This window comes from Trametes versicolor, assembly GCF_000271585.1.
Source record: "Trametes versicolor FP-101664 SS1 unplaced genomic scaffold TRAVEscaffold_1, whole genome shotgun sequence".
NCBI lineage: Eukaryota > Fungi > Basidiomycota > Agaricomycetes > Polyporales > Polyporaceae > Trametes > Trametes versicolor.
The window spans coordinates 1629191-1655911 of NW_007360321.1; the positions used below are offsets into that span (position 1 = coordinate 1629191).

General features: G+C 57.4%; 8 protein-coding genes across 8 annotated transcripts; 4 read left to right on the forward strand and 4 right to left on the reverse strand.

Moving 5' to 3' along the window:
* Positions 1-708: 708 nt before the first annotated feature.
* Positions 709-2379, reverse strand: TRAVEDRAFT_158269 (galactose oxidase). The gene is made up of 6 exons (XM_008034586.1): positions 1949-2379; positions 1722-1877; positions 1543-1648; positions 1276-1487; positions 1052-1216; positions 709-964 (listed from the first exon to the last, which is right to left on the reverse strand). The coding sequence occupies exons 1-6, from the start codon at positions 2097-2099 to the stop codon at positions 882-884; spliced, it is 873 nt and encodes a 290-aa protein (XP_008032777.1). The 5' UTR covers positions 2100-2379; the 3' UTR covers positions 709-881.
* A 1660-nt stretch (positions 2380-4039) lies between these two features.
* On the forward strand, positions 4040-5769 carry TRAVEDRAFT_109089 (alpha/beta-hydrolase; the record flags this gene model as incomplete). Its single annotated transcript, XM_008034587.1, has 6 exons — positions 4040-4343; positions 4399-4538; positions 4609-4714; positions 4780-4790; positions 4864-5180; positions 5247-5769. The coding sequence occupies 6 exons, from the start codon at positions 4040-4042 to the stop codon at positions 5767-5769; spliced, it is 1401 nt and encodes a 466-aa protein (XP_008032778.1).
* A 388-nt stretch (positions 5770-6157) lies between these two features.
* Positions 6158-7724, forward strand: TRAVEDRAFT_25474 (carbohydrate esterase family 1 protein). Its single transcript, XM_008033622.1, has 8 exons — positions 6158-6271; positions 6335-6456; positions 6529-6650; positions 6807-6919; positions 6996-7262; positions 7336-7470; positions 7523-7553; positions 7607-7724. Exons 1-8 carry the CDS (start codon positions 6206-6208, stop codon positions 7630-7632), a joined length of 882 nt encoding a protein of 293 aa, XP_008031813.1. The 5' UTR covers positions 6158-6205; the 3' UTR covers positions 7633-7724.
* Positions 7725-7862: 138 nt separating this feature from the next.
* Positions 7863-9962, reverse strand: TRAVEDRAFT_41643 (kinase-like protein; the record flags this gene model as incomplete). Its single annotated transcript, XM_008033939.1, has 13 exons — positions 7863-8002; positions 8069-8256; positions 8318-8541; positions 8596-8603; positions 8656-8810; positions 8864-8910; positions 8963-9142; positions 9201-9292; positions 9343-9442; positions 9494-9533; positions 9591-9644; positions 9692-9743; positions 9803-9962. The coding sequence occupies 13 exons, from the start codon at positions 9960-9962 to the stop codon at positions 7863-7865; spliced, it is 1440 nt and encodes a 479-aa protein (XP_008032130.1).
* A 165-nt stretch (positions 9963-10127) lies between these two features.
* Positions 10128-13247, reverse strand: TRAVEDRAFT_68082 (P-loop containing nucleoside triphosphate hydrolase protein; the record flags this gene model as incomplete). Its single annotated transcript, XM_008034588.1, has 9 exons — positions 10128-10767; positions 10818-11237; positions 11299-11669; positions 11725-11985; positions 12055-12274; positions 12325-12433; positions 12490-12585; positions 12651-12667; positions 13211-13247. The coding sequence occupies 9 exons, from the start codon at positions 13245-13247 to the stop codon at positions 10214-10216; spliced, it is 2085 nt and encodes a 694-aa protein (XP_008032779.1). The 3' UTR covers positions 10128-10213.
* A 351-nt stretch (positions 13248-13598) lies between these two features.
* On the forward strand, positions 13599-14141 carry TRAVEDRAFT_108747 (uncharacterized protein; the record flags this gene model as incomplete). The annotated part of the gene is made up of 4 exons (XM_008034589.1): positions 13599-13723; positions 13782-13882; positions 13947-14039; positions 14092-14141. 4 exons carry the CDS (start codon positions 13599-13601, stop codon positions 14139-14141), a joined length of 369 nt encoding a protein of 122 aa, XP_008032780.1.
* A 951-nt stretch (positions 14142-15092) lies between these two features.
* TRAVEDRAFT_158280 (uncharacterized protein) lies at positions 15093-15923 on the forward strand. The gene is made up of 4 exons (XM_008034590.1): positions 15093-15198; positions 15251-15308; positions 15370-15525; positions 15582-15923. The coding sequence occupies exons 1-3, from the start codon at positions 15135-15137 to the stop codon at positions 15497-15499; spliced, it is 252 nt and encodes an 83-aa protein (XP_008032781.1). The 5' UTR covers positions 15093-15134; the 3' UTR covers positions 15500-15525; positions 15582-15923.
* A 924-nt stretch (positions 15924-16847) lies between these two features.
* On the reverse strand, positions 16848-26685 carry TRAVEDRAFT_138819 (uncharacterized protein; the record flags this gene model as incomplete). Its single annotated transcript, XM_008034591.1, has 22 exons — positions 16848-17214; positions 17267-17422; positions 17484-17589; positions 17648-17859; positions 17915-18082; positions 18139-18968; positions 19022-20520; positions 20572-21592; positions 21644-21694; positions 21751-21916; positions 21978-22131; positions 22197-23114; positions 23171-23366; positions 23419-23480; positions 23532-24369; positions 24425-24630; positions 24680-25021; positions 25074-25487; positions 25538-25768; positions 25819-26217; positions 26271-26390; positions 26443-26685. 15 exons carry the CDS (start codon positions 26683-26685, stop codon positions 21472-21474), a joined length of 4461 nt encoding a protein of 1486 aa, XP_008032782.1. The 3' UTR covers positions 16848-17214; positions 17267-17422; positions 17484-17589; positions 17648-17859; positions 17915-18082; positions 18139-18968; positions 19022-20520; positions 20572-21471.
* Between the last annotated feature and the right edge of the window lie 36 nt (positions 26686-26721).

A 26721-nucleotide genomic window follows, 5' to 3' on the forward strand; every position in this document is an offset into this window, starting at 1 on the left:
GAGCATCATATATTCTATTATACAGACGTGCCATTGTGCACATCCTCACCGGACGCGCGCGGTGCAGAACACCAAATGGTCAACCGCGTCCATTTGGCGCCCCCGCGTCTCCCGCGCCCACAATCTCCACAGCTTGTCTCCGCACATGGACATGGTGCGGCGTCTACCCCCTCTCCCTCGGTTCGCCTATCTGCATGCGTGTACCTGTGTCGTAGTGCACAGCGAGGACTGTTATATCCGACTCATCAGTGGTTTGGATGCAAGACGACTTGTTTTGAGGGTCATGTCCGGGGGTCATCGTGGCGCTCATGGCGCTGCCATCATACATCAACAGTGCCAAACACCCGCGCCGACCTCCTACCTGGAAAGGTGAGTAGCGAGTGGAAGCGAGTAGGTTTAATACATACATCGTTCGCGATCCATACAAAAATCCTCCCCATGTGCCTGACATACGCCAATAACAGAAAAACTGGGCAAACACATGATTCTGAAGTGCAATGGACCCGCCATAGTACGCGGCATCCACCACCGGTAAGTAGTATCCCATACAACAACAGAGTTGGACAAACGCGCCGAGGGTACTACATGATACTATACATTTGGTCGTGCACGCGCCTTGCGCGTGAGCACAGATTCCGGCAAATGAGAGTGAAAGCGAAGGAGGGACGAAGTCGATAAGTTAGCGACAAGGGGGTAGGCGGTGGTGTGATGATGATGATGATGAAGGAGCGTGTGAGTGCGTATATGCGTAAGGTCAATGGGGTATGCCAGAGGAGAAACGGGTGGGTGGAGGAGTTGCTGATATCGACTTCGTGAATAGCACGCAGTGCAGGCAGAGTGGAAAGCGAGGAAAGAGTTCGTGAGGGATGAGGCTCTGGGTGTCACCGTAGCGGAGACAACATGTTTGGGGGGGACCCCGGGGTAGGTGGGAGTGGCCGTCTGGCTTTAGGATACTTGATCATATCTGCCAGCACCAGAAGACGTCTATCAGCGTCCAACACAGTATGCACCGAGCGAGCGGCGAGCGGCGTCGGGGAGAGAAGATACGCACTCGTGTCTAGGACATAAGCTACGTTCGCGTCCTTGCCTGTCTCATCAAGGTTGTCCTCGCTCACGCCACCGAGGACATATACTTTCGTGCCGACAGCGACCATGCCGTGCCCCGACCGTGGCGCTGGCTCAGGGCCCATGTTGTGAAACATGTACCACCGCTGGTCTACGCATCCATCAATTTAGGCAAAGCCTTTCAAAAGAACACGGCTGACAGTGACTCACTGGATATCCGGAACGCAGCAAGCTCGCCGATGTTGGCACCATCCACCCCACGGCCCCCAAAGATGTACACGATGTCCCCGACGAGCGCAGCACTGTGGCCCTCGCGTGGTGACGGAATATAGCCCCCGCACCAGAACTCGGACCATGTGCGCGTACGGGTATCGAATGCCCAGATATCGTTGTAGTGGTACTTGCCATCCGTCCCGCCAAACCTGTCCGCGTGTGAGATTTAGAACGGTTGCAATAGCATTGCGGTGGGGGACGTACATAATGAGCTGGTCCTTGTACGCAACGCACGAGTGTCCCGAGCGCCTAGACGGCCGGGGCGCGCCTTTGGGCGGGTCGAGCTGTTCCCATGCCGGCTTCGATATCACTGTGCACAGAAGGCGGCGGACAGCCAGCCGTCAGCGAATTGCAAACTGCTGTCGAGGAAGGGGCGGGCGCACGTGTGCTCAGGTCAAAGGACCAGATGTCGTTGAAGAACTCGCCGTGCGCATGCCCGCCGAAGACGTAGACCCGGGGCCCAATCATCACGACCGTGTGCCCAAGCCGCCCCACCGGTGCCGCGCCGTCAATGAACACCCGGGTCCACTCGCGGCTCGCTGCATTCCGTTGATTAATATCGACGTCCCGACACCGCGACAACGCGGCGAGGCGACATGTGCGCACTCACCGAGATTGAGGAAATAGAGCCCGTTATCGTACCTGGCCCTCGCGCGCAGCTGATGCGACGACGCCGACATCGTGTCACCGCCCCAGACGACGACCACGCTGCCCGCGAATGCGCTGCCGTGTCCAAAGCGCGTCGACGGGATGTCTCCCATGGTGTACAGCCGCGTGACAGCGAAGTCACAGACCGAGATGGAATACACATCGTTTTTGGCGCGGTCGTCCAGGCCGCCAAAAAGGTTCAGGCCCGCAGCTGCTGCACCGGGAGTCGAGAGGGAGAAGTCGGAGCGAGGGAACACGGAGGGGTAGCATGTGCCGCCACTGCAGACGAGGCGGCGGCGGTACCAGGGGTGTTCGGGCTCAGTGTCGTTCTCCGGCTCAGGCAAACTTGAAGGTTTGGGACTGAGCTCTGGCGGAGGCCTGGTCTCGGGCTCGGGAGCCGGATCTGGCTGGACCTTGGTATCTGGAAGCGGTGGCGGCTTCTCCGTAAGCTCCGACTGGAACTCGAGCTGGGGGAGAAAGTGGAGGAGAGATTTGCGGTCCTTTGGAGGTGGCGAGGGAGCGTCAATGAGCAAGATCTCGTCGTACTCAGAGACCTTGCTATCTATGAGGGTCCTGCAAAAGCGTCAGACTAAGCCGTCAATTATTGGTAGTGCGGCGCACCTTTGGCTGGAGTTGGAGTCTCCCCGGGAGAGTTCGGTCCTCCTGCGAAAGGAGGGGAAGTCAGGGTATCGCCGCTTGATAGAGATGCGGCGGGGGATGTCAAGCGGGGGCGGGATGCACCAGAGCATTAGAGAGCAGCGAGGGTAAGAGGCGGGAGGGCCAGCTGATATGAGTGCGGGAAGATGAGGGATATATGTACTGTGAGGAAGGCGGTAATGGCGCAGGGCCTGCCCGTGATAGATGGGCGGTGGAGGATGGATCACAGCATCGGCTGATTCGGAAGAGCGCAGACAGATTTTGCGTGTGGGTGCGTCGGGCTGATGGGTCAGTGTATTATAGGTAGACCCGCACTCAATTCGAGGAGCATGGGATCCGTTAAGGGAGAGTTCCGTCGCAGATGACTGCTCATCATGGCTTCTGGCCCAGCTCGGCCGTCGCTCCCGGGCTCACGCAGTAGAGAAGGCGAAGGAAGCTTCATTGACTGCTGCGACGTCTGCATGTGTGCTCGTCGGGCAGATGTGGGAGAATGGCGGGATGGGGTGATGGGGGTCGGAGGAGAGATGGTGGCTGGGCGTCTGGCGAGTCGTCAATATGGAGACGCCGGATCGGGGGACGCGTCAATATGGAGGCCGACGCGTGACGTCACGTCACTTGGCCGCTCTCCACTGCACCGATGTCTTCAGCGGGCTCGAGCGCAAACAGCTCCCGCGACAGCCTCGCGAGCGACCGCCCTGACCTCTCTGCTCGCCTCCAGGGCTTCTTCTCCTCAGCTTCCCCCGCTCAGCCAGACGCCCCGACCTATGCCACCGCTCCGCAGCCATCCTCGTCCTCACATCCTGACATGAGGCTTCCGCGCACACAGCCGTCTTCGGCCGCCGTCCACCACCCCCCGAAGCAGTCGAGTTCTCTACGCCACTCCCACTCTCTCAGTATAGACAGCGTGAGCATGGCATCCCCTCCAGCCGAATCCTCTGCTGCTCGCGACAAGAAGAAACACGCGAGCAGGCCCACCCTCCCCGTCCTCCGCTGGTTCTCTTCTAAACGCTCGGACGGGAGGCCAAACTCCACCCCAAGTTCACCCGTTGGTTCGCGTCCAGACACGCCTTCCACGAGCCAACCCAACACCCCCACACGGTCGGCACCCTCCACTCCCTCCTCTGCTCTGTCTGCGCTCGCGGATGCATTCCAAGACGACCCGCACCTCCTCGAAGCTCATTCGAGAGAGCACTCGGAAGATGTTAAGTTGCCCTCTCGTCCACAGGCAGCTCGCCTCTCCACCGCCCTCCACCGACCGTCCTACTTTTCAAACCTCACTCGCTCTACCATGCCCACCGCGTTCCTCTCCCCGCCGCCCGCTGCGTCGTACATGCCACCAAGGTACAGCGACCCGTTCGAGGAAGCATTTTCGCAGCACCATTACAATGATGCGGACATGGACCTCCTCCTCAGCCCCACCCCCGTTCCGCTGCCCATGCCCCACTCACCCGCGCCCGTTCACCTTAACAGTTCGCCCCCAACGGCCTCTTCGCTCGAGTCGTTGCGGTCCATACACCAACGCACACGCAGCATACACACCTCTGCGCCCGCGCAGTCATTCAACTTCCCGCAACTCCCCGATTCGATACGAAACTGGTTTTCTCCGGACGACTCTTCGGGCAAGGACCTGAATCCGATTCTGAGCGAAGAAGACGGCGGTAAGACCGCCCAAGAACAACGTGAAAACATCAGGAGCAAATGTATGCCATCTTCTTCTGCTCCGCCGAAAGACTCGCGGCCCTGACCATCTTGCAGATGTCGCAACGAAGAACCCGATAGTCTTCTGCCACGGCCTCCTCGGCTTCGACACGGTCACTTTGGGTCCCTCCATCGCCCCGTTGCAAGTCACTCATTGGCGGGGGATCCGCGATGCGCTGGAGGCTAACGGCAGCGAGGTGCGCCCAATCATCACCGCTCGCAGTTTGCGTGTCCTGACCGCATGCCCCCCGCTTCCTTCATGCACAGGTCCTCATCACGCGCGTGCCCGCAACAAGCTCGCCCATCGACCGCGCAAAGGTGCTCTGTGCGAAGATCGCGGAGACGTACCCCGGGCGCGCGGTGCATCTCATCGGTACGTGCCTCTACATGTGTCCCTGCTGGCGTGCTCATGCGGACTCCAGGATGATCTTGACACAGGACACAGCATGGTGCGACTCCTGTCCTTCTTCCCCGTCTCCCACACATATCAGACTCTCGTTCCTTGTGCTGACGGCTTTGTAGGGCGGGATCGACTGCAGGTACTTGACAACGCACATGACGGACCGGCCGTTTGAGGTGCTTTCGGTGACGACGATCTCGAGCCCGCACCGCGGCTCGGCGTTCGCGGACCACTTCCTCGCGACAGTAGGGCGCGAGCGGATGCCGTCCGTGCTCTCCCTGCTTGAGCTCCTTCCGAACGGCGGCGGAGACGGGAAGGCGTTCGAGTTCCTCACTGTTGAGAACATGCGCCGCTTCAACGAGGACACTCCGGACGTGCCGGGCGTGCAGTACTTCTCGTGGGGCGCCGTGTATGAGCCGGGGTTGATTGATACGTGGAAGTGCGTGAATGTCGGACCACCCAGAGAGGGCTGTGAGGACGGTCGCTCATTTTTCTCTCGTAACAGGTGGCCACACTCGATCGTGCTTGAGAAGGAAGGCCCAAACGACGGGCTCGTCTCGCTCAAGTCCGCGCGCTGGGGCACGTACCTCGGCACGCTCGAGGGCGTGAACCACCTCGATCTCGTCGGGTGGATCAACACCGCGCGGTACAAGTGGGCGGAAATCATGGGCCGCGAGATCAAGTTCAAGCCCGCTACGTTTTACCTCGGTATCGCGGACCACCTCGCGCGCGTCGTCGAGGGCCAGGGCCGTGCGCCCGGCGAAGGCGCGCAGGAGGGCCCCGGGCTCGATGCTGCAAGAGATGCTGCCTCTGGCGAGGGCGAGTCAGAGGCGGAAGGCTCGCCGGAGAGGAGGGAGAGAGACGAGATCCGGAAGCAGGGTGAGCGCGCGGAGATGGCGGACAGTCTGGGCAAGGGCGGCGAGGGGGAGCGCGAGAGCAGGCAGAAGCTCACACCAGCATCGACACCTCCGCCCCCGCGCACAGACGAGGACAAGGACAAGAGGGAGGGTAAGAGGCCTGCACAATGATTCGCGCATTAATTTCGACTGGACACATACCCACACACGATATCCGTACACACTTATGCTGGCCACCATAGCGTATATAATGCGGTCTGTACGACGTTAATGCTAATACCGCCCCTGCGTTCTGTAATAGGGCCCTTCGGTAGCGAGCGTCGTGGGACCCGGGGTTCCGCAGGATGGCGGAGGTGAGAAAGCGTCGAGGAGGGGTGTCCCATGGTGCTGCTCATGGGACCGGCGAGCGAGGCTATCGGTGCGTCTCGTGTACGAATGCTGGAGGGACTTGGCTGGGGCGGCCCCCCGGCGCGCTGCGATGTCGTCACCGGCCGCCGCGGTGTGGCTGAAGCCTACATCGCGCATCGATCGTCCTCGGAGTGCTCCTTGCGCCCCTTCGCACTCGACCCCTACCTCTAACACTACATACAACTCGCAAAGCTGCAGCATGTCTCTTGAACAAGTATCCGCGAACAAGGCCTTTGACGGTCAACTCATCAAATACAAGTTCAAGGTGCGCCACCCCGCGCCGATTCCTAGGTACTCGAGCACTCACCGCGTCCCCTTACTCCCGCAGTCGGACGCGCTCGGCGGGCTCGTCGCGAACTTCAACCTCTTCCTCCCCGGGAACGCGTCCGAGGGGAACAAGGTCCCGCTCCTGACGTACCTCTCCGGGCTCACCTGCACCGAGGACAACGCGTGAGTACCGAGTGCCTGTGTCTTTGCCGCGACCCCCCAGAGGCTGAACGTGCGGCATGGGTACGCGTACAGGGCGCAGAAGGGCCACTTCCTCGGGCCCGCCGCGAAGGAAGGCATCGCAATCCTCTTCCCGGACACCTCCCCGCGCGGAGCCGGCGTCGAGGGCGAGACGGACAGCTGGGACTTTGGCGTCGGTGCGTCTCGCGTCTCTTCGCTTCGCTTCCCTCAACGCCCCCTGGACCCTATCGCTTCTCCCGCGCTGCTGCGGGTGCAGGGTTGAGCGTTGATTTGGTATTTCGGCTGTGGAGCGAGCAAGGACTGACGCGCGGTCGGGGCCGGGGCATCGACAGGCGCGGGCTTCTACCTGAACGCGACGAACCCGAAGTGGGCGAAGCACTACAACATGCTCACGCACATCACCGTCGAGCTCCCGCAGGTCATCGAGGCCGCCGGGATCCCTGTCGTATGTCCCTATCCCCTCCTCCCTTTCCCCATACGCGGGAACGTAATAAGCATACTGAACGCGCCGCGGGACGCAGGACTTCAAGCGGCAGTCGATCTTCGGACACTCGATGGGCGGACACGGCGCGCTCACGTTCTACCTGAACTCGGTGCTCGCGGGCGAGAAGCGGTACCGGTCCGTGTCCGCGTTCGCGCCGATCTCGAACCCGGTCAACTGCGCGTGGGGCCAGAAGGCGTTTGGAGGGTACCTCCAGGGCGGCGTCGAGGAGGCGCGCGCAAAGTACGACGCGACGGAGCTCGTGGGCAAGCTCGGGAAGGAGCCCGTGCACATCCTCGTTGACTATGTGCGTTCTATTCCTTCCTTGAGGTTGCTTGGGGAAGGCGGGCGCGAGGCTGATGTGGGGTGTTATGGTGTAGGGCACCGGGGACAACTTTTACAAGCAGGGCCAGCTGTTGCCGGAGAACTTCCTCAAGGCTGCGCGCGATGCGGGCTACGACGAGGTGCAGGTGCGCGTGCGGGCGCAGGAAGGCTATGACCACAGCTACTTCTTCGTGCGTGCTTCTTTGCGAGGATCGCGCCGCTTCGAGGCTCACCGTTGTACAGATCTCGACTTTCGGGGAAGACCATGTTCACTGTGGGTGTTCATACGTTTCGGCTGTACGAGCGAGTCGCTGACAATATCCGCAGTCCACGCAAACTTCCTGAAGGCATGAACGAGGGGCAGATAGGGAGAAGTTTCTATGATGTATCATTCACAAATTGTATCGATGTATGCTTGCTTGGAGTTACAATGGTGTATCATGCGGAATGCGCAGATGGTTCAGTCTGATGTATGCGAGAACGACAAATGCAGGAGAGCAGAGAGCGAGCAAGACAACAAAGCGAGCGGCCGGAGAGTGCGAAGTCAGAATCTTGGGAACTTGGGAGATGTCGATGTCGCCAGTTAGCCAGAGCCGATCCTCGAGCGGTATGCCAGTTCCAAGTCCAAGAGCTCGGCAGAGAACCAGGTATGTCTGAGGGCTTGCTGCACTGTCGCCCGCTCCAGAGGCTCGTAAACAAGCATGTCGCCGCAGAGATCCCTAGCTGCGATTGATGAGACCACATCAGTTCTGGGCTCTGCTGCCACAGTGAGGCGGATGAGGAGCATACCTTGGGACATCTGATCCCAGTGGTGCTCAGGGAATTCCACTCCCCCGTGAACTATCCTACGCTTGATGAGTTGGTCGGTCTGGAGGGACTCCTGAGAATATTCGGAGTCCTCGAACTCCTCTGACGGCCGGTACGAGTACAGATCAGACTCTCCGTCAACCTTTCCGTAGTCGAACGGGTGCGAGCCCCTACAAATGGTCGTCAGTTAGGTCGTATTTGACGAGAGGCTGAGCCGACTAGACAACGCACGCTAGCATGATGTACATGATCACCCCTGAGCTCCAGCAGTCGGCGGGCATACCGACGTAGCCTAGGTGCTTATGGTCGAGGGCAAGGATACCTTCCGGAGGAAGATAGGAGACAGTGCCGCAGACGTTGAACGTCTCCTGGTATGCTTTGGGGCGCGCGAGGCCGAAATCGGCAATCTGTATGCGGGGATAAGGCCCTGGTGTATGCAGTAGGATGTTTTCAGGCTGGGAGTGTGTGTCAGGTAACGATGCCAGTGTCTGGGACGGAAACACTGTTACCTTAAGGTCTGGACGAAAGAGTAAGCTCTCAGTGTATTACAGGATCCAAATCAAACGCACCTCTATGGGAGATCAACTTGTCGTGCAGGTATTTCAGGCCCTTCAGGAGTTGATACATGATATACTTGGCTTCCGCTTGACATAACTGTGAGTCCGGGTGGCTGACGATGTACGAGAATAGGTCGCCTCCAGTGCAGAGCTCAAGGAAGATGTACCTAAGCACGATTGAGCTCGGAGTATGGTCGTATCTGTTCAACTGTCCACTCACAAAAAGTTGTCATCGTTCGTAGCCGCACGTACGGTGTTGATGTTGGGCTGCGAGGAGTTTATGAGCGACAACAGGGAGGCATACGCAGGACTAGCGTACATGTTGGAGATTGAGCAGGATATCGACTTCCTTCTTGACCTTATCCAGTTTGTCGCTGCCTCGACGTTTGATGCACTTGCAAGCGACTTGTTTGAAAGCAGTTGTATCCATAGCAAGGTGGACAGTGGCGAAGCTACCACTTCCTAAGCAATGCGAAGTGACCACATAACGATCGATCCTCTGCGACACGTATCAATATCGATATTGAGCATCAGAGATAGCAGAGAAAAAGACGTACCTTCGTCTTGATTGCAGGTTGCGCCGGTGGTGTCGGATCGAAGATGTTGACCTTCTGCTCTGGTTCCTTGTGTAATAACACACACTCGAACTCTGCGTTGCGTCAGTCATAGGGCCATGAATATATGCATATACGAACGCACTTTGAGAGGAAGGTAGTTCGAGCACGTCCCCGTCCATCAGGAGGACAGAGGTTTTGCGGATTTTATGGCCGTTGAGAAGCATGCCATTGGTGGAGTTATCCTGTACCATACTGTTGATATGCACTCCCAAGAAGTCTAGACTGGGACTTACATGGCAAGAGATTATGGTACCGCCGTTACTTGACCTCACTCTGCATCCAAACGTCTCGTACGTTGAGCTCTTACAAACGCCCATAGTGAATACTCACGCATATAGCTTGCAGTGTATCCCAGATACTACGGCATCCGACACCACGTAAGAGCTGTAAACGATCAGAATAGTGTAGCCAAAAGTGATCGCCCAGCGCACCAGGCAGGGTTCCTCCCGATCGTCAGTGGTTTGTCAACGCTGAGCAGAAGCGCTACGCGAAAGCACAGTCAATATTTGGTAGTAGAGGCTCATTCCAATGTGTAGACCCACATTCTCTTTGTTCGTTGCCGTTGGTAGTAATGAGTTTCGCGCATACAGTCGCAGCACTGGCGGGTGAAAGTCCCTCGGCCTCGAATTCTGCCTGTGAATCGACGACCAATGTACGCGCGGCCGCCTTGGCCTTGACGCGGGAGGTTGAGGCTTTCGGCATCGGATAGTAGGAGAGGTAGGGGTTGGTAGAAGGACGCTCGAGTGGAAGGAAGAGTGAAGAGAGGGCAGACTCTCCGACGCGCGACGCGAATATGTATGCACGATCACGTGGACGAATAACTGGAACCGAATTGCACGGCGGACTGATAATACCAGGCAAAGTACAGGAGAGCATACAAGAAAATGGATACAAGCAACGCCAACAAGTACTCTAGCTAGGGCTACAGATGTTCGATCACAACCAACGCTTGTCTAGTCATCGTAACCCTTCCCGCTCCTCTGCTTCACCCGCTTCATCTTCTTGTGGTGCTTCTTCCCCGACTGGACCTCGTTGCCCGCAGCAGCGACCACGGATGCGATTCTAGCCCTCCGTCCCGACAGCGGGACAGCATTGTCCGTCATCGTGTTCTGATGAGGGTAGATCCGCCCACGTGAGAACTCCTGTCCTTGTCCCTTCACGCCTTCGATGTTCGGCCTCGAGGACAGAGGCGCGTTGTCGGCGAAGAAGTTCTGGTCCAGTCTGTGGCTCTTGTTCCCCTGCATAGCAGATGGTGCGGTTTCGGGAGCGCCTGTCGGTGCGACGAACGTATCGGCGTTCTTGGTGACACGCGTGGTCGGGGCGCGTTTCTTGCCAATGGCGCGCTGAAGAGCGATCTCCCACGTCTCCTCGTTGAAGTCTGCCTCGGTGGTACCAGGCGGAGGATGGCAGTAGAGAACTTTCGCGTTGACGTAGTCCTTGAGAATGAAACGTGCCGCACGGGCCTCGTCAGGATTGCCTTGGCCGGCACGCATGAATCCACGAGCGACTGCGAAGGTGATCAGTATCGTCCCCCAAATCAGCAATAAGTATACGTACTAGCATACGCGACTAGAAGATCGGTCCCAGTGATCTTCCCGTCTCCTCCCTCTTCGACACCCCTAGTCCGGACGCTCAACCCATATATCGCTTCCAGGATTTGCTTCGGGATACGCTTCACAACCAGACCGATAGGGCCGGTGTGTTCGCGGAGCTGGTCGATAGGAAGGACACCATCACAAACGAGATCGGCTTTCGTCGTCGCGAATTGCGGGAATACCAAACCAGGACAATCGCACAGAACGAGCGAAGGCGAAAGATGGATCGTTTGGAAGTGCTTCGTCTTTCCCGGGGTCGACGACACGCTGACCTTCTTCTCACCAAGCAGCGCGTTGATGGTACTCGATTTGCCGACGTTGGGGTATCCGACCAGTCCGATCACAAGCCTGGTCGCTTTCTGCCCGGTCGAATCAGTAAACACTGCGGAGACGAGCACACTGGTTAGCTTCAAAGTTCTCTCTATGTGAAAGCGCAAACGTACCTGACAGGTCGGGCGCACAGCTGACGAACAGCTCCTCAAGCTCAAGCACAGACAGAACCCTTGTCCTAGGATCTTCCGTCTCTGAGCGCTCTTCCAGAGGGTGGAATGTGCCTCGTCTCGAGTCTGAATCGTAGGACTCTTCATCAGAAGAGTCTTCCTCATCGGAGCTCTCGTCGTCAGATTCCTCCTCGTCCGAATTTGGGCCGGCACCGGGAGCTTTTGCCGCCTCTGCAGCCGCCTCCACCTCCTCCTCAGCTCTCGCCGCTGCGGCTTCCGCCTCTTTGCGAGCTTCCTGCAACGCAGCCGCATTCGCCGCAGAGAAGAAGGCGTACTGCACGCCTTGTGAGTCGAAGTAGTCGGCCCAGAGTTTCCTGCATATATTATGAGCATACCGTTTGCCTGAAGGTAAAGGGTCACATAACGTACCTCTGCCTCGCAGTCAAAAGATCCGCCTTGTTGATGAGTAGAAGACTCCGCCTCACTCCTCTTCCTGTCCCAGCCTCGCCCTCGGTACCCTCGACATCCTGCACGTAAGCCTCCAAATCCTCACACCGGAATCGAAGGGGGTTCCGCGCATCGACGATCTGAACGATGAGATGCGACCGCTCCAGGACTCGCCACAGCTGTCGCCAAACCTCGATGTTGCGTTCGAATGGTGTGAGGAGGAAGCTATCACGTTCTTGCAGCCTATAAGGTGAAGGGGTTGAGACTCAGTGAGCCAAGACTGTATATGAGAGGGCATTTTGGGGGACGTACTCGGCAAGTCCTCTCCTCCACTCCAGGAACGCATCCTTTTCCTGCCGATCGAGCACCGCCGTCGTCATGGTCTTCTTCCATGGCGGCCGCCGGGGTACACGAAGTCGCTGCTTGTTTTCCTGCTGCTTTTGCAAAGTGGTCCGCTCCTCCTCTTCACTCAGCAGGTACGGATTTTGTTGTGAGCCGGCGGCCACGCTGATGATTTTGACATTTCGCCGCTCTGTATACAGGTCATGAGCATTGCACAGACCACTGCACCAACTGACGCACCTGCAGTAAACTGCGTCCCAGCCAAAGTCGCAGTGTTAAGGAACTCATCGAGATCCTTTTCTTGTGTGATGGATTGCAATCGGGTTGCGTGGTCTAGATCGGTAGTATACTGTAGTAAAGCTCAGTCCCGAACTTGGGTAGCATTGTGTAGACTCGCAGACGTACGTTTCCACTCTCGCGAGCAATACGAGCATCCTTCGATTTCTTGTTAATGATCGCCCGACCAAGGCCGCTCGGGTTATGGTCCCGTCCTTTAGGTGGCTGAAGAAAATAATCTTGAGCTGAGCATCCGGCCAACGACCTCTCAGGCTGCACAATATACACACCATGTTGAGAGATAGTACTAGCAGTGAAGCAGTGTGAGGGAGTGGAGAGAAGGGTAGTTAGATCGGCGAGCAGCCCCTGCTGAATGAGCCGGGCAGTGAGATAGATCTGCTCAATGATCAGTAAGACAGATTAAGTTCCGATCACTTCAGGTGTCGGTCCACATTCGGCAGGCGTTGTGGTTCACGTACCAAGCTTGCATTGAGCCTATACCTGATGGCAGGCCACTACCTGTCAAGATACGGTCGAAGTGAAGCTATGTACATGTATCATTTTAATATAATACTTCCGATAAACAGAGCGGGCGGGAAGCCTCAAGCTAGATATGCAGCCGCCGACTATGAGGTACTACATCCTCACTTGTTAATGCCACAGATCCTCGTACTTCCCAAGAATATATACAAGAGTGTCGAAATGTGTGGCACAGGTGCGTGTGTATCCAGAAGTATATTCTAGAGCCCACGGTCAGCCAATGCGCGCGTCTATTGGCTTTCAGCTTGGGGGAACCGAATATGATCGGTCAGTCCCGTCTAAGTGGTGCCCGGACACGATTCCAACATACCCAGTCCGAGACGCAGCCTCACCCAGCTGTCAGCCATTCTCTTATTTTCCTGGCGCACCGACCCACTACTATCCTTCCGACCCGGACTCTGCCCCTCGCATGCACGCCCCGCTCTTTGTGTTCTCGCTCGCCCAGTTGAAATATGCCCTCTCGCTCCGCACTTTGCCACACCCTCCTCGCATGCACTCTTGCAGCACTCTCGCTTGCCCCGGCCCCGGGGCGCGCGTTCTACATGCCGTCCGACTTTGACGTGGACGCGACACCCGGGCCTCCAGGCCAGAACATGAGTACGGCAGCCGTGTTCCACTACCAGAACGACACCCAAACGATCACGGAGAGCGATACCGCGGCGTGGGCCAAGCAGACCAGTCCTACGCCGACCTCGGTGATGCGGGCGGAGGCCACGCCGAGCAAGTCGATGGTCATCCTCCCGCGAGACGTCTGGGCCCCGCCGATCACTTCAATTGACACCAGCACGGTGTGGGCTGTGGGATCGACGGTCAAGGTCTCCTGGTGCGTGCTGTTGCTGTCATGGAGCATACAGAGACGTGCATTCTGAGCAGAACACCAGGGACTCGTCCACTCGTCCGAAGCACGTTACGAACTGGGAGGGGAAGTTAGTCCTTGGATACCTGGAGGATGGGGACGATTCGAATGAGCACCTGAACTTCGGTGGGTTGAACTCAGTCGGCATCCCGAGGACCACCGGATCATCACTGACAGGTTCACACGACAGATCACCCATTGGCGCAGGGCTTCAACCTGACGCAGGGCCATGCCATGGTACGGGTTCCCAGCGTAACCCCGGGGAACGATTACATCGTCGTTTGTAAGTGCATCCGCCAACCCACTGCAGATTCCGCTGACGCATAAGAACGCAGTGTTTGGTGACTCGGGAAACCGCAGTCCGACGTTCACAATTGTGAATTGAACGAGTGATGGCATTGGCAAGGGTATATTACACGATAACCTGCTGAGCGAACACATCTGAGGGGTTGTATATAAGTTGCAGAGGGACATGCATAGTTCATCGGAAACATACCATTCTTTTGAAGTCAGCGCCACAGATCGAGCGTCACCATTGTCTCGATCCAACTCGAGAAACATGGCTAACGCACGTTGAATGTCGACGCAAGCGGACGAGTACGAGTAGTAGGCTACCAACGCTACAAGTCATTGCTCACGAAGAGCAGATGAGCAAAAAATTGTGGGTAGCCCACAGCACAAGAATAGTCTGAATCGAGTTTCACGAGGCAACAAAGCCCCGCGAGCCGCGAAGTGCACTAAAGGACAGGCCGTCCAAACTCCTGCCCAGGGTCCTCCTACGTCTCAGTCGGGGTGCGACAACCGAACGAGGTAGCGTGCACAAAGGCAGCCACTCGCAGGACGCGATGAACCCTGGGTGGCGAAGAATAGACAGGCCCACCCTGCCGACGCAACAAGGTGCCCCAACGACGTTCCAAGCCCATCCTCGTCTTTCGGCAGCACCGCCTGGGAGGCGCCGCGGTCGGAGGGGAGCATGCGCACCCAAAGCTGGTTTAGGTCGATGTGTATGTGGCTCTTTTCTGGTAGTCGTGCGCGGTTGTCACCAACCGGGTCCTGCTAGAACCGCACAAGCGCCGACTCGAACGCTCAGACCTTAGCCCGCTCACGGAGGAGGACGCACAGAGGCATCCTGTACGGTGTGAGCATCGCGGCCTTTGTGGTGTGGGTATGTGGTAGAAAGAGTCCCGATGGATGTTCAAAATATATGGGCGCGTCTGCGAATGTATGTGCCTATTTGTGAGTTGATCGCTTCCACATGGCTGGTGGCGGCAGCACAGCGCTGCACCCGTGGACGTTCGAACTTGGTTCGAACACTCCTCCTTTCCAAGTAGTCCAGCGCAAACCCACTCATCGAGTGCTGTCAGTATCCAGCTTCGTTATGGCTCAGCAAGGGCATCCAACGCTGCCTTCCGTACTCCCCTCTGCACCCGCTCTGCAGGACGGTATGTTAAGATGTTTCATGATCACGCCTCACGCTGACTTCTAAGTGTACAGTGGACACTACTCCTGAGCAAGTGAGCGGAGGTCATGCTCGAGTGACCAACCCTACCGAGTACGTGGCCATGTATCGTAACAGTCGCGTGCCTGCAGGGCGAACTGATGGTTTCACATAGTACACCGGTCTTCATCTGTGCCATGCAGAATTGCTACAGGCTATTTCCTTCGCGGGACCGGGTTCTCCAGCACCGCAAGCGAGAGCATGATTCAGATGACCAGGAAGACATCATTACCTGGAACGAGTAAACGGACAAACATTGCTCATCACTTGAGTCCGTTTCTCACAGTTGACGTTTGCGCACCTGTGGCTGATGTTCCTTTCCTCCAGATGCTTGACATGATTCGGCATCTCACACAGCCATGCTTATCACGAAACAGCTGCGCCCGACATGTGGTTCCTTCCCTTCCCTTCCCTTTGTATGGATGATTGCTACCACTCGGTCAGTCAAGGTTCAGGTTGGGGAAGGCGCATGACCTACAGGCCTGCTTGGGTTGGACCTGGCACGCCGATGAGCGACCGGAGGTCTTCGTAGCCTTAGGTTCTGGCCTTCGCATACAAGCGTTACAGTAATAGTCCAGTATTCACGAGCTCAATGGACTGTGGGATATTCGTCCACATTCTCCGTCTTATCCGTCGCTTAATTATACTTCAAAGCAATGCGCAACCGGGCTAACATCGCTGATATGCTTGAACAGAAGCGGAGGGTGTATCAGACTTCATGATACGGATGCATGATGCTTGGAGGCTCTTGGGCATGAGGAATTGTGGTAAAGGTACCTATATAATGAGCGTCTGGCGCCGACAGTAGCTACAAAGAACGCATGTAATTCTTGAGCATCCCCTGCTGTGGCGGAGGAGGACGAAAGAGAGATAGCTGATGAATATGAGGGAGAACAGCCGAGAGCGACGGCTATCAGCGGAGGCGGTTGCTAGACGCGTAGCGATGAGGAGAGGCGCGGGAGTCTGAGAGCAGAGACCAAGGAACGGGTCGAGTCGCTCGCTCGCCTTCTGGCTTTGCCGCTTTCGTTCCACCTCCAGGCGGGCCTGCAGCGCTCCCCTCCCCCCTCCTCGTCCTCACCCCCTGCGCCCCTGCCCCCATTTTGCAGCCATACAGTCCATTCTAGGAGGCCGTGGCAGAAGAATGTCCTTCTTCAGCAGGAAGAAGCATACCCCACAATCGGCCAGCACAACAGTCACACAATCATCAGCAAGTGCCGCCCTCGCACAGTTACAGCAACAGCCCCAGACCCAACAGCAGCCTCAAAAGCCTCTGACAAAAGAGACCAGCTACGACAGGTCTGTTCCCATCTTCCTTTCTAGCCGTACCGCATGGCGCTCCCGCCTTCCCAAGCGTACATGCGACGGCAGTCTGATTGGTTTCGTTCCAGCGGTCTCAATGGCAGAGGTAGTCCGTCTCCCGCTGTAAATGGCGTCCAGCCTAGCATCTCCCAGCAAGCGCAACGTCCTGTCAACGGCCAACCACTCCCTCTGGGCGCGAATGGTGTGCAACCTCCTCCCCCGTCGCAGCAGCAAGGGCAACCCGGGCAGCAGCAAGGATCTTCCCAGTCACGACCGGCCTACCCTTGGTCGCAGCGTCGACTGCAGCTCCCTCCCCCAGTGACTATCCCGAAGCCAGGTGTCGCCCCTCCCACCTCGCCCTCTCCATCGCCATTCCCCAGATACGGCCATGCACTGCCCACCAACGCGACGACTTCCGGCGAACTCTTCCTCTTCGGTGGTCTCGTCCGTGAAACAGTGCGCAACGACCTCTACCTGCTCTCTGTACGGGACCTGTCGGCGACATTGTTGCAAACGTCGGGCGAGATCCCCTCGCCTCGCGTGGGTCACGCAAGCGCCCTGGTTGGGAGTGTCCTCATCGTCTGGGGAGGAGACACAAAGACGGGCAACAAGGCGAAGTCGGCTGATAAGCAAGATGATGGACTGTATTTGCTCAACCTCGGTGCGTCACAACCAATTAGTGGGTTGCAGACTTTGTCTGACACGAATAGCAGTATCCCGCGAATGGACTCGCGTAGCCGTATACGGCCCTTCGCCTGTTGGTCGGTATGGGCATGCGGTAACGATGGTAGGATCGAAGTTCTACGTGTTCGGTGGACAGGTCGACGGGGAGTTCTTGAACGACCTCTGGTCTTTCGATCTCAACTCCTGTGAGTCGGCTTGTAAGTAACGCCCAACTGGACCACGCCATACTGAGTTGAGGCTTTGCAGTGAGGTCGAAGGCGACCTGGGAGTTGGTTGAGCCCATAGAGGGCTCCCCACGACCGCCGAAGCGGACAAGCCATGTCTGCGTTACGTACAACGAGAAGATCATTCTGTACGTCCAGTGCATCTATATCCCCGCTATCGTCACTAAAAGGGGCTCATCTCCGCAGCTTCGGAGGTACCGATTGCCAATACCACTACAACGATACATGGTCCTTCGACACTACGACCAACACATGGTCGGAGTTGAACTGTATCGGCTTCATTCCGTCGCCGCGTGAGGGGCACTCGGCGGCAATGGTGGACGATGTAGTCTACGTCTTCGGTGGCAGGGGTGTTGATGGCAAGGACCTCGGTGACCTGGGTGCCTTCAAGATCTCCAGTACGTACACGGCCCCGCTTACGCCGTGATGGAGCTTGCTCATGTCCCATCCTAGATCAGAGATGGTACATGTTCCAAAAGATGGGCCCTGCGCCATCTCCAAGGTCTGGTCATGCCATGGCATCTATGGGGACGCGTGTGTTCGTGTTGGGGGGATTGGGTGGAGAGTCTCTGAATACTCAGAAACCTGAGGATCCGACGATCGTTCACGTACTGGATACCAGTAAGTCGGCTCCCCTTCGCTTCCCCTTCCCAGACATGTTACTCACCGTTCTCCAGAACATATCAAGTACCCGGATTCCAACAAGCCTCCTCCAGCGGGTATGGCTGGGCGCAAGTCCCAAATCGGTCCCCAGCCTATTCAGAAGCCCGGGGTCGAGAATGGTACCCCGAATTCCAACCGTCCTATTTCACCTTCGTACGACGTCGGTTCCGACAGCGACAACGTTCAGCGCGCGGTCTCACCGAGTGGACGCTCCAAGACCCCGAACGGCACAGCTATATCAGGAATCGCGTCGATGAAGGGCAAGAGCAGGGCGCGCGACGAGGAATACGATGGCGAGAGCAGCCCGGAGAACACCGAGTCTGCATTCCGCGACAGCGCTGTATCGCCGGAAGGGACGCGTGCAAAGAGCCCACCGAATACTGCCAGTCGCGCGGTTTCGCCGGCTCAGGGCGTCGACGTCTACGACCCGAATGCACCTCAAGCGAGTCTGGCGAGCGTGATGATGTCCCGAAATGGTGGCGCAGGCGCTGCTCGCAGCCCGTCTCCCGTCGTCGCTGATCGGTCCAAGAACACGCTTGAATCCTTCTATAAGCCTGCTTCGCCGACTGTGAATGGGTTCGCGCATATCGCACATACAAAGGGTTCCACTGGCAACATCACTGCGGACCTCATCCGTGATCTGAAAGACAAGGAAGCCGAGGTCGAGGGGCTGAAGAAGAAGGAGGCGTGGATGAAGGCAGCACTGCTGAAGGCCGAACGCTCCGGATTCATCTACGCTGAGTCGGAGGAGGAGCTGTCCTCTCGCGCGGATGATGACGACATCGACGGCAGGAAGGTCACCGAGATGGTGATCAACCTGAAGCAGCTCAAGGCGAGGATCCAAGTACGTCTGTTTGCCATATTTTTGTACAGCGGCGTGCTAAGATCACATCACAGGCCACCGTTCTCGAGCGGGCAAACGAGGCGTCACTCCGGGTGCAGGAGGCCGAGCGTCTCCGCTCAAGCGCCGTTCAGGAAGCCGCCTTCTACCGGGCCAAGCTTGCTGCTCTCGAGTCCTCGTCAGATAGCGACGTCGCCAGAGTCGAGCGGGAGCGCGCGGCCGATCTGGAGCGTCAGCTCTCGGCAGCGCTTTCTGGCCAGAGTGAACGCGATCGCAAGATCAAGGAGCTCACTGATTCACTCTCGCTGCAAACCACACTCCTGGAGCAGGCGGAGGCTCGGGCGGACGACTCATCGAAGCGTGCAGATACCCTGGCACACTCGCATGAGCGAGATAGCGACGATCACACCCTCCTTCGCGAACGCAACGCCGTCCTCGAGACGCTGTTGCGGGAGCAGTCCGAGAAGTTGCTGGAGCAGACGTCCATCGCAGAGCAGCGCGAAGCCGACTACATCAAGGCGCAGTCGCAACTCGATGACCTCCTGCACTCCCAGGACCAGCATGTTCGTGCTCTGCAGCAGACTCGCGACGCCCTGGATGCGGCTTCGACGCGCACAGACGAGGTCGATGCGCAGTACGCCCGTGCACGCGAGCAGATCGCCCAGTTGGAGGCGGACATCGCCGAGCTCCGCGGCGAGCTGGAGGCGCGCACGACCGAGGTCGAGAACACACGCGTCCGCCTCGCCGACGTGGAGAACTCGTGGGCCAAGTCTCGCGAGGAGGCGGACGCGTTCCGCGCAGTCACTACTGGCAGCCTCGGCAAGCTCCTTGACTCGCACCACGAGCTACGCAGTGATGAGGACCGGCTTACGCGTGGCCACCAGGAGAAGTTGAACGCACTCCAGGCGGAGATCGCGTCGCTCCGGGACATGCTCAAGGATGCGACGCGCCGTGCACAGGAGGCGCAAGAGGAGCTTTCTGGCCAGCGCCGCAAGGCGCGCGAGGCAGAGGCCGAGACGCTCTCGCTCCGCTCGCAGGTTGTCGGCTTCCGCACCCAGCTGTCCATGGCGCTTGCCGACAGCGGGCGCCTCCGGAAGGAGCTCAACACGAAGGAGTCCGAGCTGCATTCGAAGGGCAGGGAGGCGTCTGCCACCGCGCTGCGCCTCGAGGCCATGCGCAGCTACCTTGCGGCCAACGGCGTGCACGCCGAGGACGACGATGGCAACCCTCTGCGGGCGGACGACGTAACATCGGCCCGCATCCAGGAACTCGAGGACAGGTTGGCGGAGCGCACTCGGGCACACGACATCGCGGAGCGGGAGCTGCAGACACTGCTCCGGCAGAAGCAGGATGCGGATAATCAGATCGAGTCCCTCTCTGTACAGCTGGACCGGGTCCGTGCGACGCAGAGCCCCGCACGTCGCAACGGGGCTGACGCTGCCTCTGATGCTCGTGCCGTTGAGCTTGAACAGAAGCTGGAGGAGACTGAGAACTCCTACAAGGCGCGCCTGGCGCAACTTGAGGAGGATTATCAGCTCGCCGTCCACTATGTGAAGTGAGTGTCGCTTTTACAAAACTATACTGTATTTTGCTAAACATATTACAGGGCTACTGAGAAGACCATGCGCAAGATGAAGGAGGAGTTGACGAAGCAGAAGAACCTGAACACGAGCATGCAAGCCGAGATCGAGCGCGGTTCTCCGAGCACGCGTCTACGCGGCCTCAATGGTCGTGGAACCCCCTCTTCTGACGACGGCAGCGAAGTCTTGCGGAATCAGCTGCAGGACGCTCAGCGCCAGGTCACTCGCCTCAACAACGACAACAAGGAGCTACGCAACCGCATCGACACCCTTGAGCAGGATCTCGCACACATGCGCGAGACGTTCATCTCGGTCCAGCGCGAGTCGGACGAGCGCATGACGCACATCCGGGAGCTCGAGCAGGACGTCGAGCGGGTGCAGAACGCACTTGTCGTCGCGCGCGGCGGCCAGGACGAGAGCATCTTGGAGCAGCTCAGCAACGAAAACACGACGTTGAAGCGCGAGAACGACCAGCTCTCGCACAAGATCGAGCTCCTCCTCGCGGTGGACCAGTCCAACTTCGGCGCGGGCCGCCCCGTCTCCGGCTTCTCGGAGCGGCGCGCGAGCACGTCGAGTTCAGAAAACGCGATGGCCTTCGAACACCTCTCGAGCGAGCTGGACGACTGGCAGCGCCAGCTGGCGAGCTCGATGAGCAATCGCAGGCCGGTTGATTACGATTCCCCTTCACACGGGCATGAGCGCGCGCGCTCACGGTCATGACCTCCTTGCGACGTATTTATGCTGGCATATACCCCCATATTTGCCGTCCCCTTCGTGCACGCTCGTTTCTATCCTCGCTCGTCTCTATCTCTCGTATCATAATGTTTTTTGCTGTCTATGCGGTATAGTTGCGGTTGAATATACTAATTTTGCACGATGTATCGTGGGAAATACAATGAGATGGTTGGAAATATGATACGGTGCTACTACGACTGTGCGTCCCCGGCGGCGCGTTGTGTCCATTCGATAGCCTTGGCCTTGACTGCGGCCTGTCCCTCCTCGTCTCCCAATCGGCGTTCAAGCTCTAACCACTTCTTGAAAAATGATCTACACCGCGTCATTAGTTGTGGCACAAGAAGGTGCCGTTGAAACACTTACTTTGCTTTGTGGCTGGTCATCTTAAGAGTTAACAACCGGTTGAAAAGATTCCTACACATCGGTTTATCAGTGGTACGACCGGGAAGGGTACGGGGCAAGCCATTCACCTCAAGCTCATGATGTCGCCCTGCACGGCTTCCATGTCGAGGTAGATCGACCACATATCCCAGCGCTTGGAATGCGAGTCCACGATGCCTTCGAAGATGGTCTTGCCGCGTTCCGGGTCACCCAACTTGTACTCGAGCTGCGCGAACTTGCAAATGGTCTTCAAGTCTGCGGGTCATATATGTGGTGTTAGCGGGCGAAACTGATCTTACGAACGACGTTTCCTTACGTTTGCGTTTCTCGAGACTCTGCAGGCTGCGGGGAAGGAGCTTCCGTGCCTCCTCAAGCATGCCGCGCTTGAGGTAGTGCTCGGCATAGAGGGTCCAGACCTTGGAACTCTGCGAGAACTTCTTGGCCGTCTTCTTGAATTGCTCCTCTGCTTTCTGTGATCACGAAATGATCAAGGGTCGGCGAAGGTAATTCTCTTGTCATGGGCACGAATGCATACCTCAGACTTGTCGCTTTGCTCGAAGATCTCGGCCATACGCAAGTGGACAGTCTTCGAGTCGTTGTGCCGGGCGGCGTCCTTGAAAGCGGCCTCGAGCGACTCGTCGGTGCCGTAAATGTTCTCGAGGTTGAGGAGTGCGATCCAGACGTTCAGCTTCTCCTGCTCCTCGCGGAAGTTGATTGTCTTCAGCCCACGCTTCGCGATCTCGCGCGCCTTGTCGATCTCCGAGATCTGCAGCTGGAATGACATGTACTGAATCCAGAGGTAGGACGAGTTCGGGGACCCGAGAAGCAGGCGCTCGAAGTCGGCGTTAGACTCTGGGACCTTGGTGTGCATGTCCGCAGTCAGGTCCTGCTCGATCTCCTTACGCTTCCTCTTCTTCTTCTTGCCCTCTTGTTCGTTGCCGCTGTCACTTTCGTCGTCAGACTCCATCTCGACGTCGTCCTCTGGGTTGGGGACAGTCCACTGGAAGCCATCCGCAAGATTGAGGGCTGCCGAGGGTGCGCTTGAGGAAGCGGCGGCTGAACTTCCTGAAGGACGTTGAAGGTCAAGCGTGAGGTCGACATCCATCGCCGCGTCGCCACCATCCTCGTCCTCATCATCCGCAGACTCGTCGTCCTCGGGGCCCTCGGCTTCGGCAACCTCCTCGTCCTCCTCTTCATCCTCATCCTCATCCTCGTTGTCGTTGTCAGACATCTCAGCATCCTCCACGACGACGCCAAGAGCTGCTGCCGGCTCGACCTCTTCTTCAGCCTCGGACTCCTGTTCGAAATCCTTCTCCTCAAAGTACGAAGGTTTGAGACCAAAGGATACACGGCGCTTCTCCAGATCAACGGAAAGGATGACAGCCTTGACCTTGTCGCCCACGCGGAAGCTGCGAAGTGCCAGAGTGACATCACCGTCCTTGTTGTCAGACAGCTATACAACCGAGTAAGCACTTGTCGAACGTAGGATATATAACCAATCAGACTGACCTCCGACTTGTGACAAAGGCCGCTGAGCTTCGAGCCTTCGATCTCGATGAAGAGACCGTAGTCCTCGACCTTCTTGACACGACCGTCAATCTTCTGACCTTCCGACAAATCAGACAGGCTGAGTTGTGATTGGCCGTCGCGCTTTAGGTCGCCAGAGCGGAAGGACAATTCGAGCTGTTTCTTCTCTACATTGACGCTGCATGCTGCGTTAGAAGCGAGTGGAAGCATGGGAAATGCCCGGTACAAACCTGAGGATCCGACCGTTGACAAGCTGGTTGACCGTGAACCGACTCTTCCAATCCTTGACAAACTATGGCAGTATGAGCATCACCTATATTTTGCTGGAAAATATGACACTCACGTCGTCAAAGAGCTCCTTAATCTGCACACGAGCATCGATATCACGGCCGAGTGTGACAAACAAACCGTGCTCCGCGATGCTCTTGATGAACCCGCGAACCTTGTCGCCGACTTTGAGCTGGCTTAGCGAGGTGATCTCGCGGTCGACGATGGGCTTGTCCTGAGAAGGGAAAAGACGAGACATGCGCGTCGACAGCATCAACTGCCGCCTCTCCTTGTCGACCGAAAGCACGACTGCCTTCAGGACAGAGTCCACTCCGGGGAAAGGCTTCCCGCTCTCATAGTCGTCCACCGCGTCGGTAGGGTGGAGGACACCCATTATAGAGTTGGTGAGCTTGATGAGAGCGCCGTAGCGGTTGTGACGCAGAACGCGGCCGCCGACAAGCTGGCCGGCTTGTACCGTGTCCAAAGAGAGGTGGTTCTTCTGCAGTATGGCCTCTTTCTCCTTCGGTTTTGATGCCACCAAGACGAAGCCCTTCTCTGGATTCCTTGATGTGACGACGAGATCCTGAAGCTTCTCCCCGACCTTCAATGCTGATCGCAGCTGAGCTACGGACACTTCCCTGCGGTTCGCAAGATTGTTGAGGGAGAGAAGGGCGGTGACCTGCGTTGGCTGAAGGGTGACCACGGCTTTGTCCTTCCGGATGTCAGAGACAACGCCTTCGACAATGTCACCGATGTCTACGCCGCTGATGTCCGTGATGGCAGACTTGAAGTTGGGGGCGGCTTGCCTAATGCTTGCTGTGATGCGACCAGTCTCCGCGTCAACAGCGATGAGGCGAACTTGTACAGGCTTGCCGATGGCGAACGCGGCCGACAGAGAAGACAAGGTGGTTTCGCTACATAACACCATGATGAGTCAAGAGCAGATGCAGTGGATGGCTGTAGGCGTACCTCGCCTCACGCGCTGGCACGCTTGCCTTCAAGTTGTTGTAGAACTCGACCTGCAAGCTTTTCTCTGAGATCTTGAAGATAACAGCGTGGGTCACGACGCCAACTCGAACATCGCTGAGCTGCGACACGATCGGCAAGGTAGACTCGACAAGAGTCTTCTTGGCAGTAAGCGCAATGCGTTTTCGCTCGGAGTCGACAACTAAGACCTAGAGCAATATCAGCGGCGCGCACACAGTACAGCTACGTACAACTTACTCGGCACTTGATGCTACCCCCGGGCTTGAAGCGCTTTTGAGGGTGCTTCAAAACGATGTCGGCGTAGTGGTTCGGCCAAATCACACCATCGACGTTTCCGGAGATAGAGACGAAGAGCGCAGTATCCGTGAGCTTCTTCACCGTCCCCTTGATGAGTTCTCCGACTTGGACGTCAGCAACCTGCAAGAACTTCTGCGCCAAAATAGATGGCTTTAGAGAAAGCTGGAGGAGACCGTCGAGCGGGAAGTAGCCAGTGACCCGTGCGCGGTGGACAGTTCCAACTTTCCAAGCACCGGATGTTGTTGAGAGCGTAGGGACGTGCTCATCGGAGACTTGTGAAATCTTGAGAAGTCCGTCAGCGCGTGTTAGTGCGGTGGACCAAAGTTATGCGCACATGCACAAAGCCTGCAACTCCCGAGCCGACCTCTACGGTCAGGCCGCGCTCGCTCTCAATCCTGGTTACTTTGACAGCGTCCAGAGTGGTTCCGACGGGATATGCTTCCCGCAAGTCCGTAGCAGCACTACCCGAAGCGGCAGACTTCGCGCTGTACTTGACTACGTGATCTGCTAAGGACAGGGCAAACCTGGGTGGGGTTGACGGGCTGATGTCGTACAGAACTCGGGCCTTGACTTTCTGCCCGATTTTGTAGTTGTCCTCCGTATCTCCTGATCGAAGATGGAACTGGTCGACGGTGCCGTCGAAGAACCCAAGCACTTGTAGGATCAGGCCGTCAGGTTGTACCGCCGTGACTAATGACTGCACAAGTGCACCGGGAACAACGGACTTGACGCTGGTCACTTCCGTGAGCTATTGTAAAGCGTAAGTGGCGGTTCAGACAATAGTACCCATACACATACCGGAGCGGTTTTGGGAGCATACGAATCGACCGAGACATTACATGTCCGCCCATTGTCAGACAGTTTGGTCACGATGACGTCCAACAAACGTCCGACATGGAACTTCTTCTCCGCACCGGAGGGTCCTTTCTGTGCAGCAGCTTTGAACGATAGGAACCCGGAGACCTCAGGAATCCCAAGGTCAAGAATATATCCGTGGTCCTCTACGCTCTTCACGGAAGCGGAGAGTGCCTGTTCGACCAAATAAGTTTAAGTCCGCCTTCGTATTGATATACACTCACGAATCCCGCGAGCAGATCAGCCTTCGCTACTCCTTCGTTGACCTTCTCCGGAACAAGGCTCAACTCCACGCGCCTGCTGGCTTTCTGAACCTCGTCGCGTGCTCGCCCCAAACCTGTCGCGTCCGTGGAGCCTGGCTGGTGCACTGCACTTACCACCGCCCGGACATACTGGCCTGGCTGGAAGATCTCGAAAAGGTCTGGTACGCGCGATGCGGAGGCTTCTTCCTCTTCATCATCCGAGTTCTCTGCATCATCCTCACTCTCCAGAATGTGAGTGAGCTGACTGGATATTTGAGTGATGGGAACATGGGCGAAGAGTTGGTTTGGCAGGGATACGATGAGCGCAAGTGGTTCCACGGAAACCACTTGTCCGAGTATCTTCATGCCGACAGCAACACGCTGGAGACACTGTAAGCTATCGGGGACAGCAGCAGGAAACAGATAGGGCACACCTTATAGTTAAGGTGTTCTATCCGGATCACATTCTTCTTGCCATCCTTGTCCGTGGTCTTTGACTTCGTACCGGCCTCAGACTTTCGTCTACGCTTAGTCGTGGCCTCCTTGGCAGATTCCTGCAAGGCGGTTCAGCGTGTCTTGTCTTAGTTCCGGTGTATTACGACGCACTGCAAAAAGCTCCGAATCCGCTTCCTTCGCAGCTTCCGCCCGCAGAGTCTTGACCTCAAGAGGCGTCAAGCTAGTGCCTCCGCCTCGAGGGAAGTCGATATCGTCTGCGACAAGGGTAGAGTGTGTTGGTGCAGGTTTGGGGGCATCCTCCCTGGCTTTCTTCGCTGTCTTCTCTGTTTTCGTCTTCTTGGCTTTAGGACTGCCTGACGTCTCGTCCAGGACGCGCTTCTTTCCAGCAGCCATGTCGCGTTAGTTCGTTGAGAGAGGCTGATTTTGGGG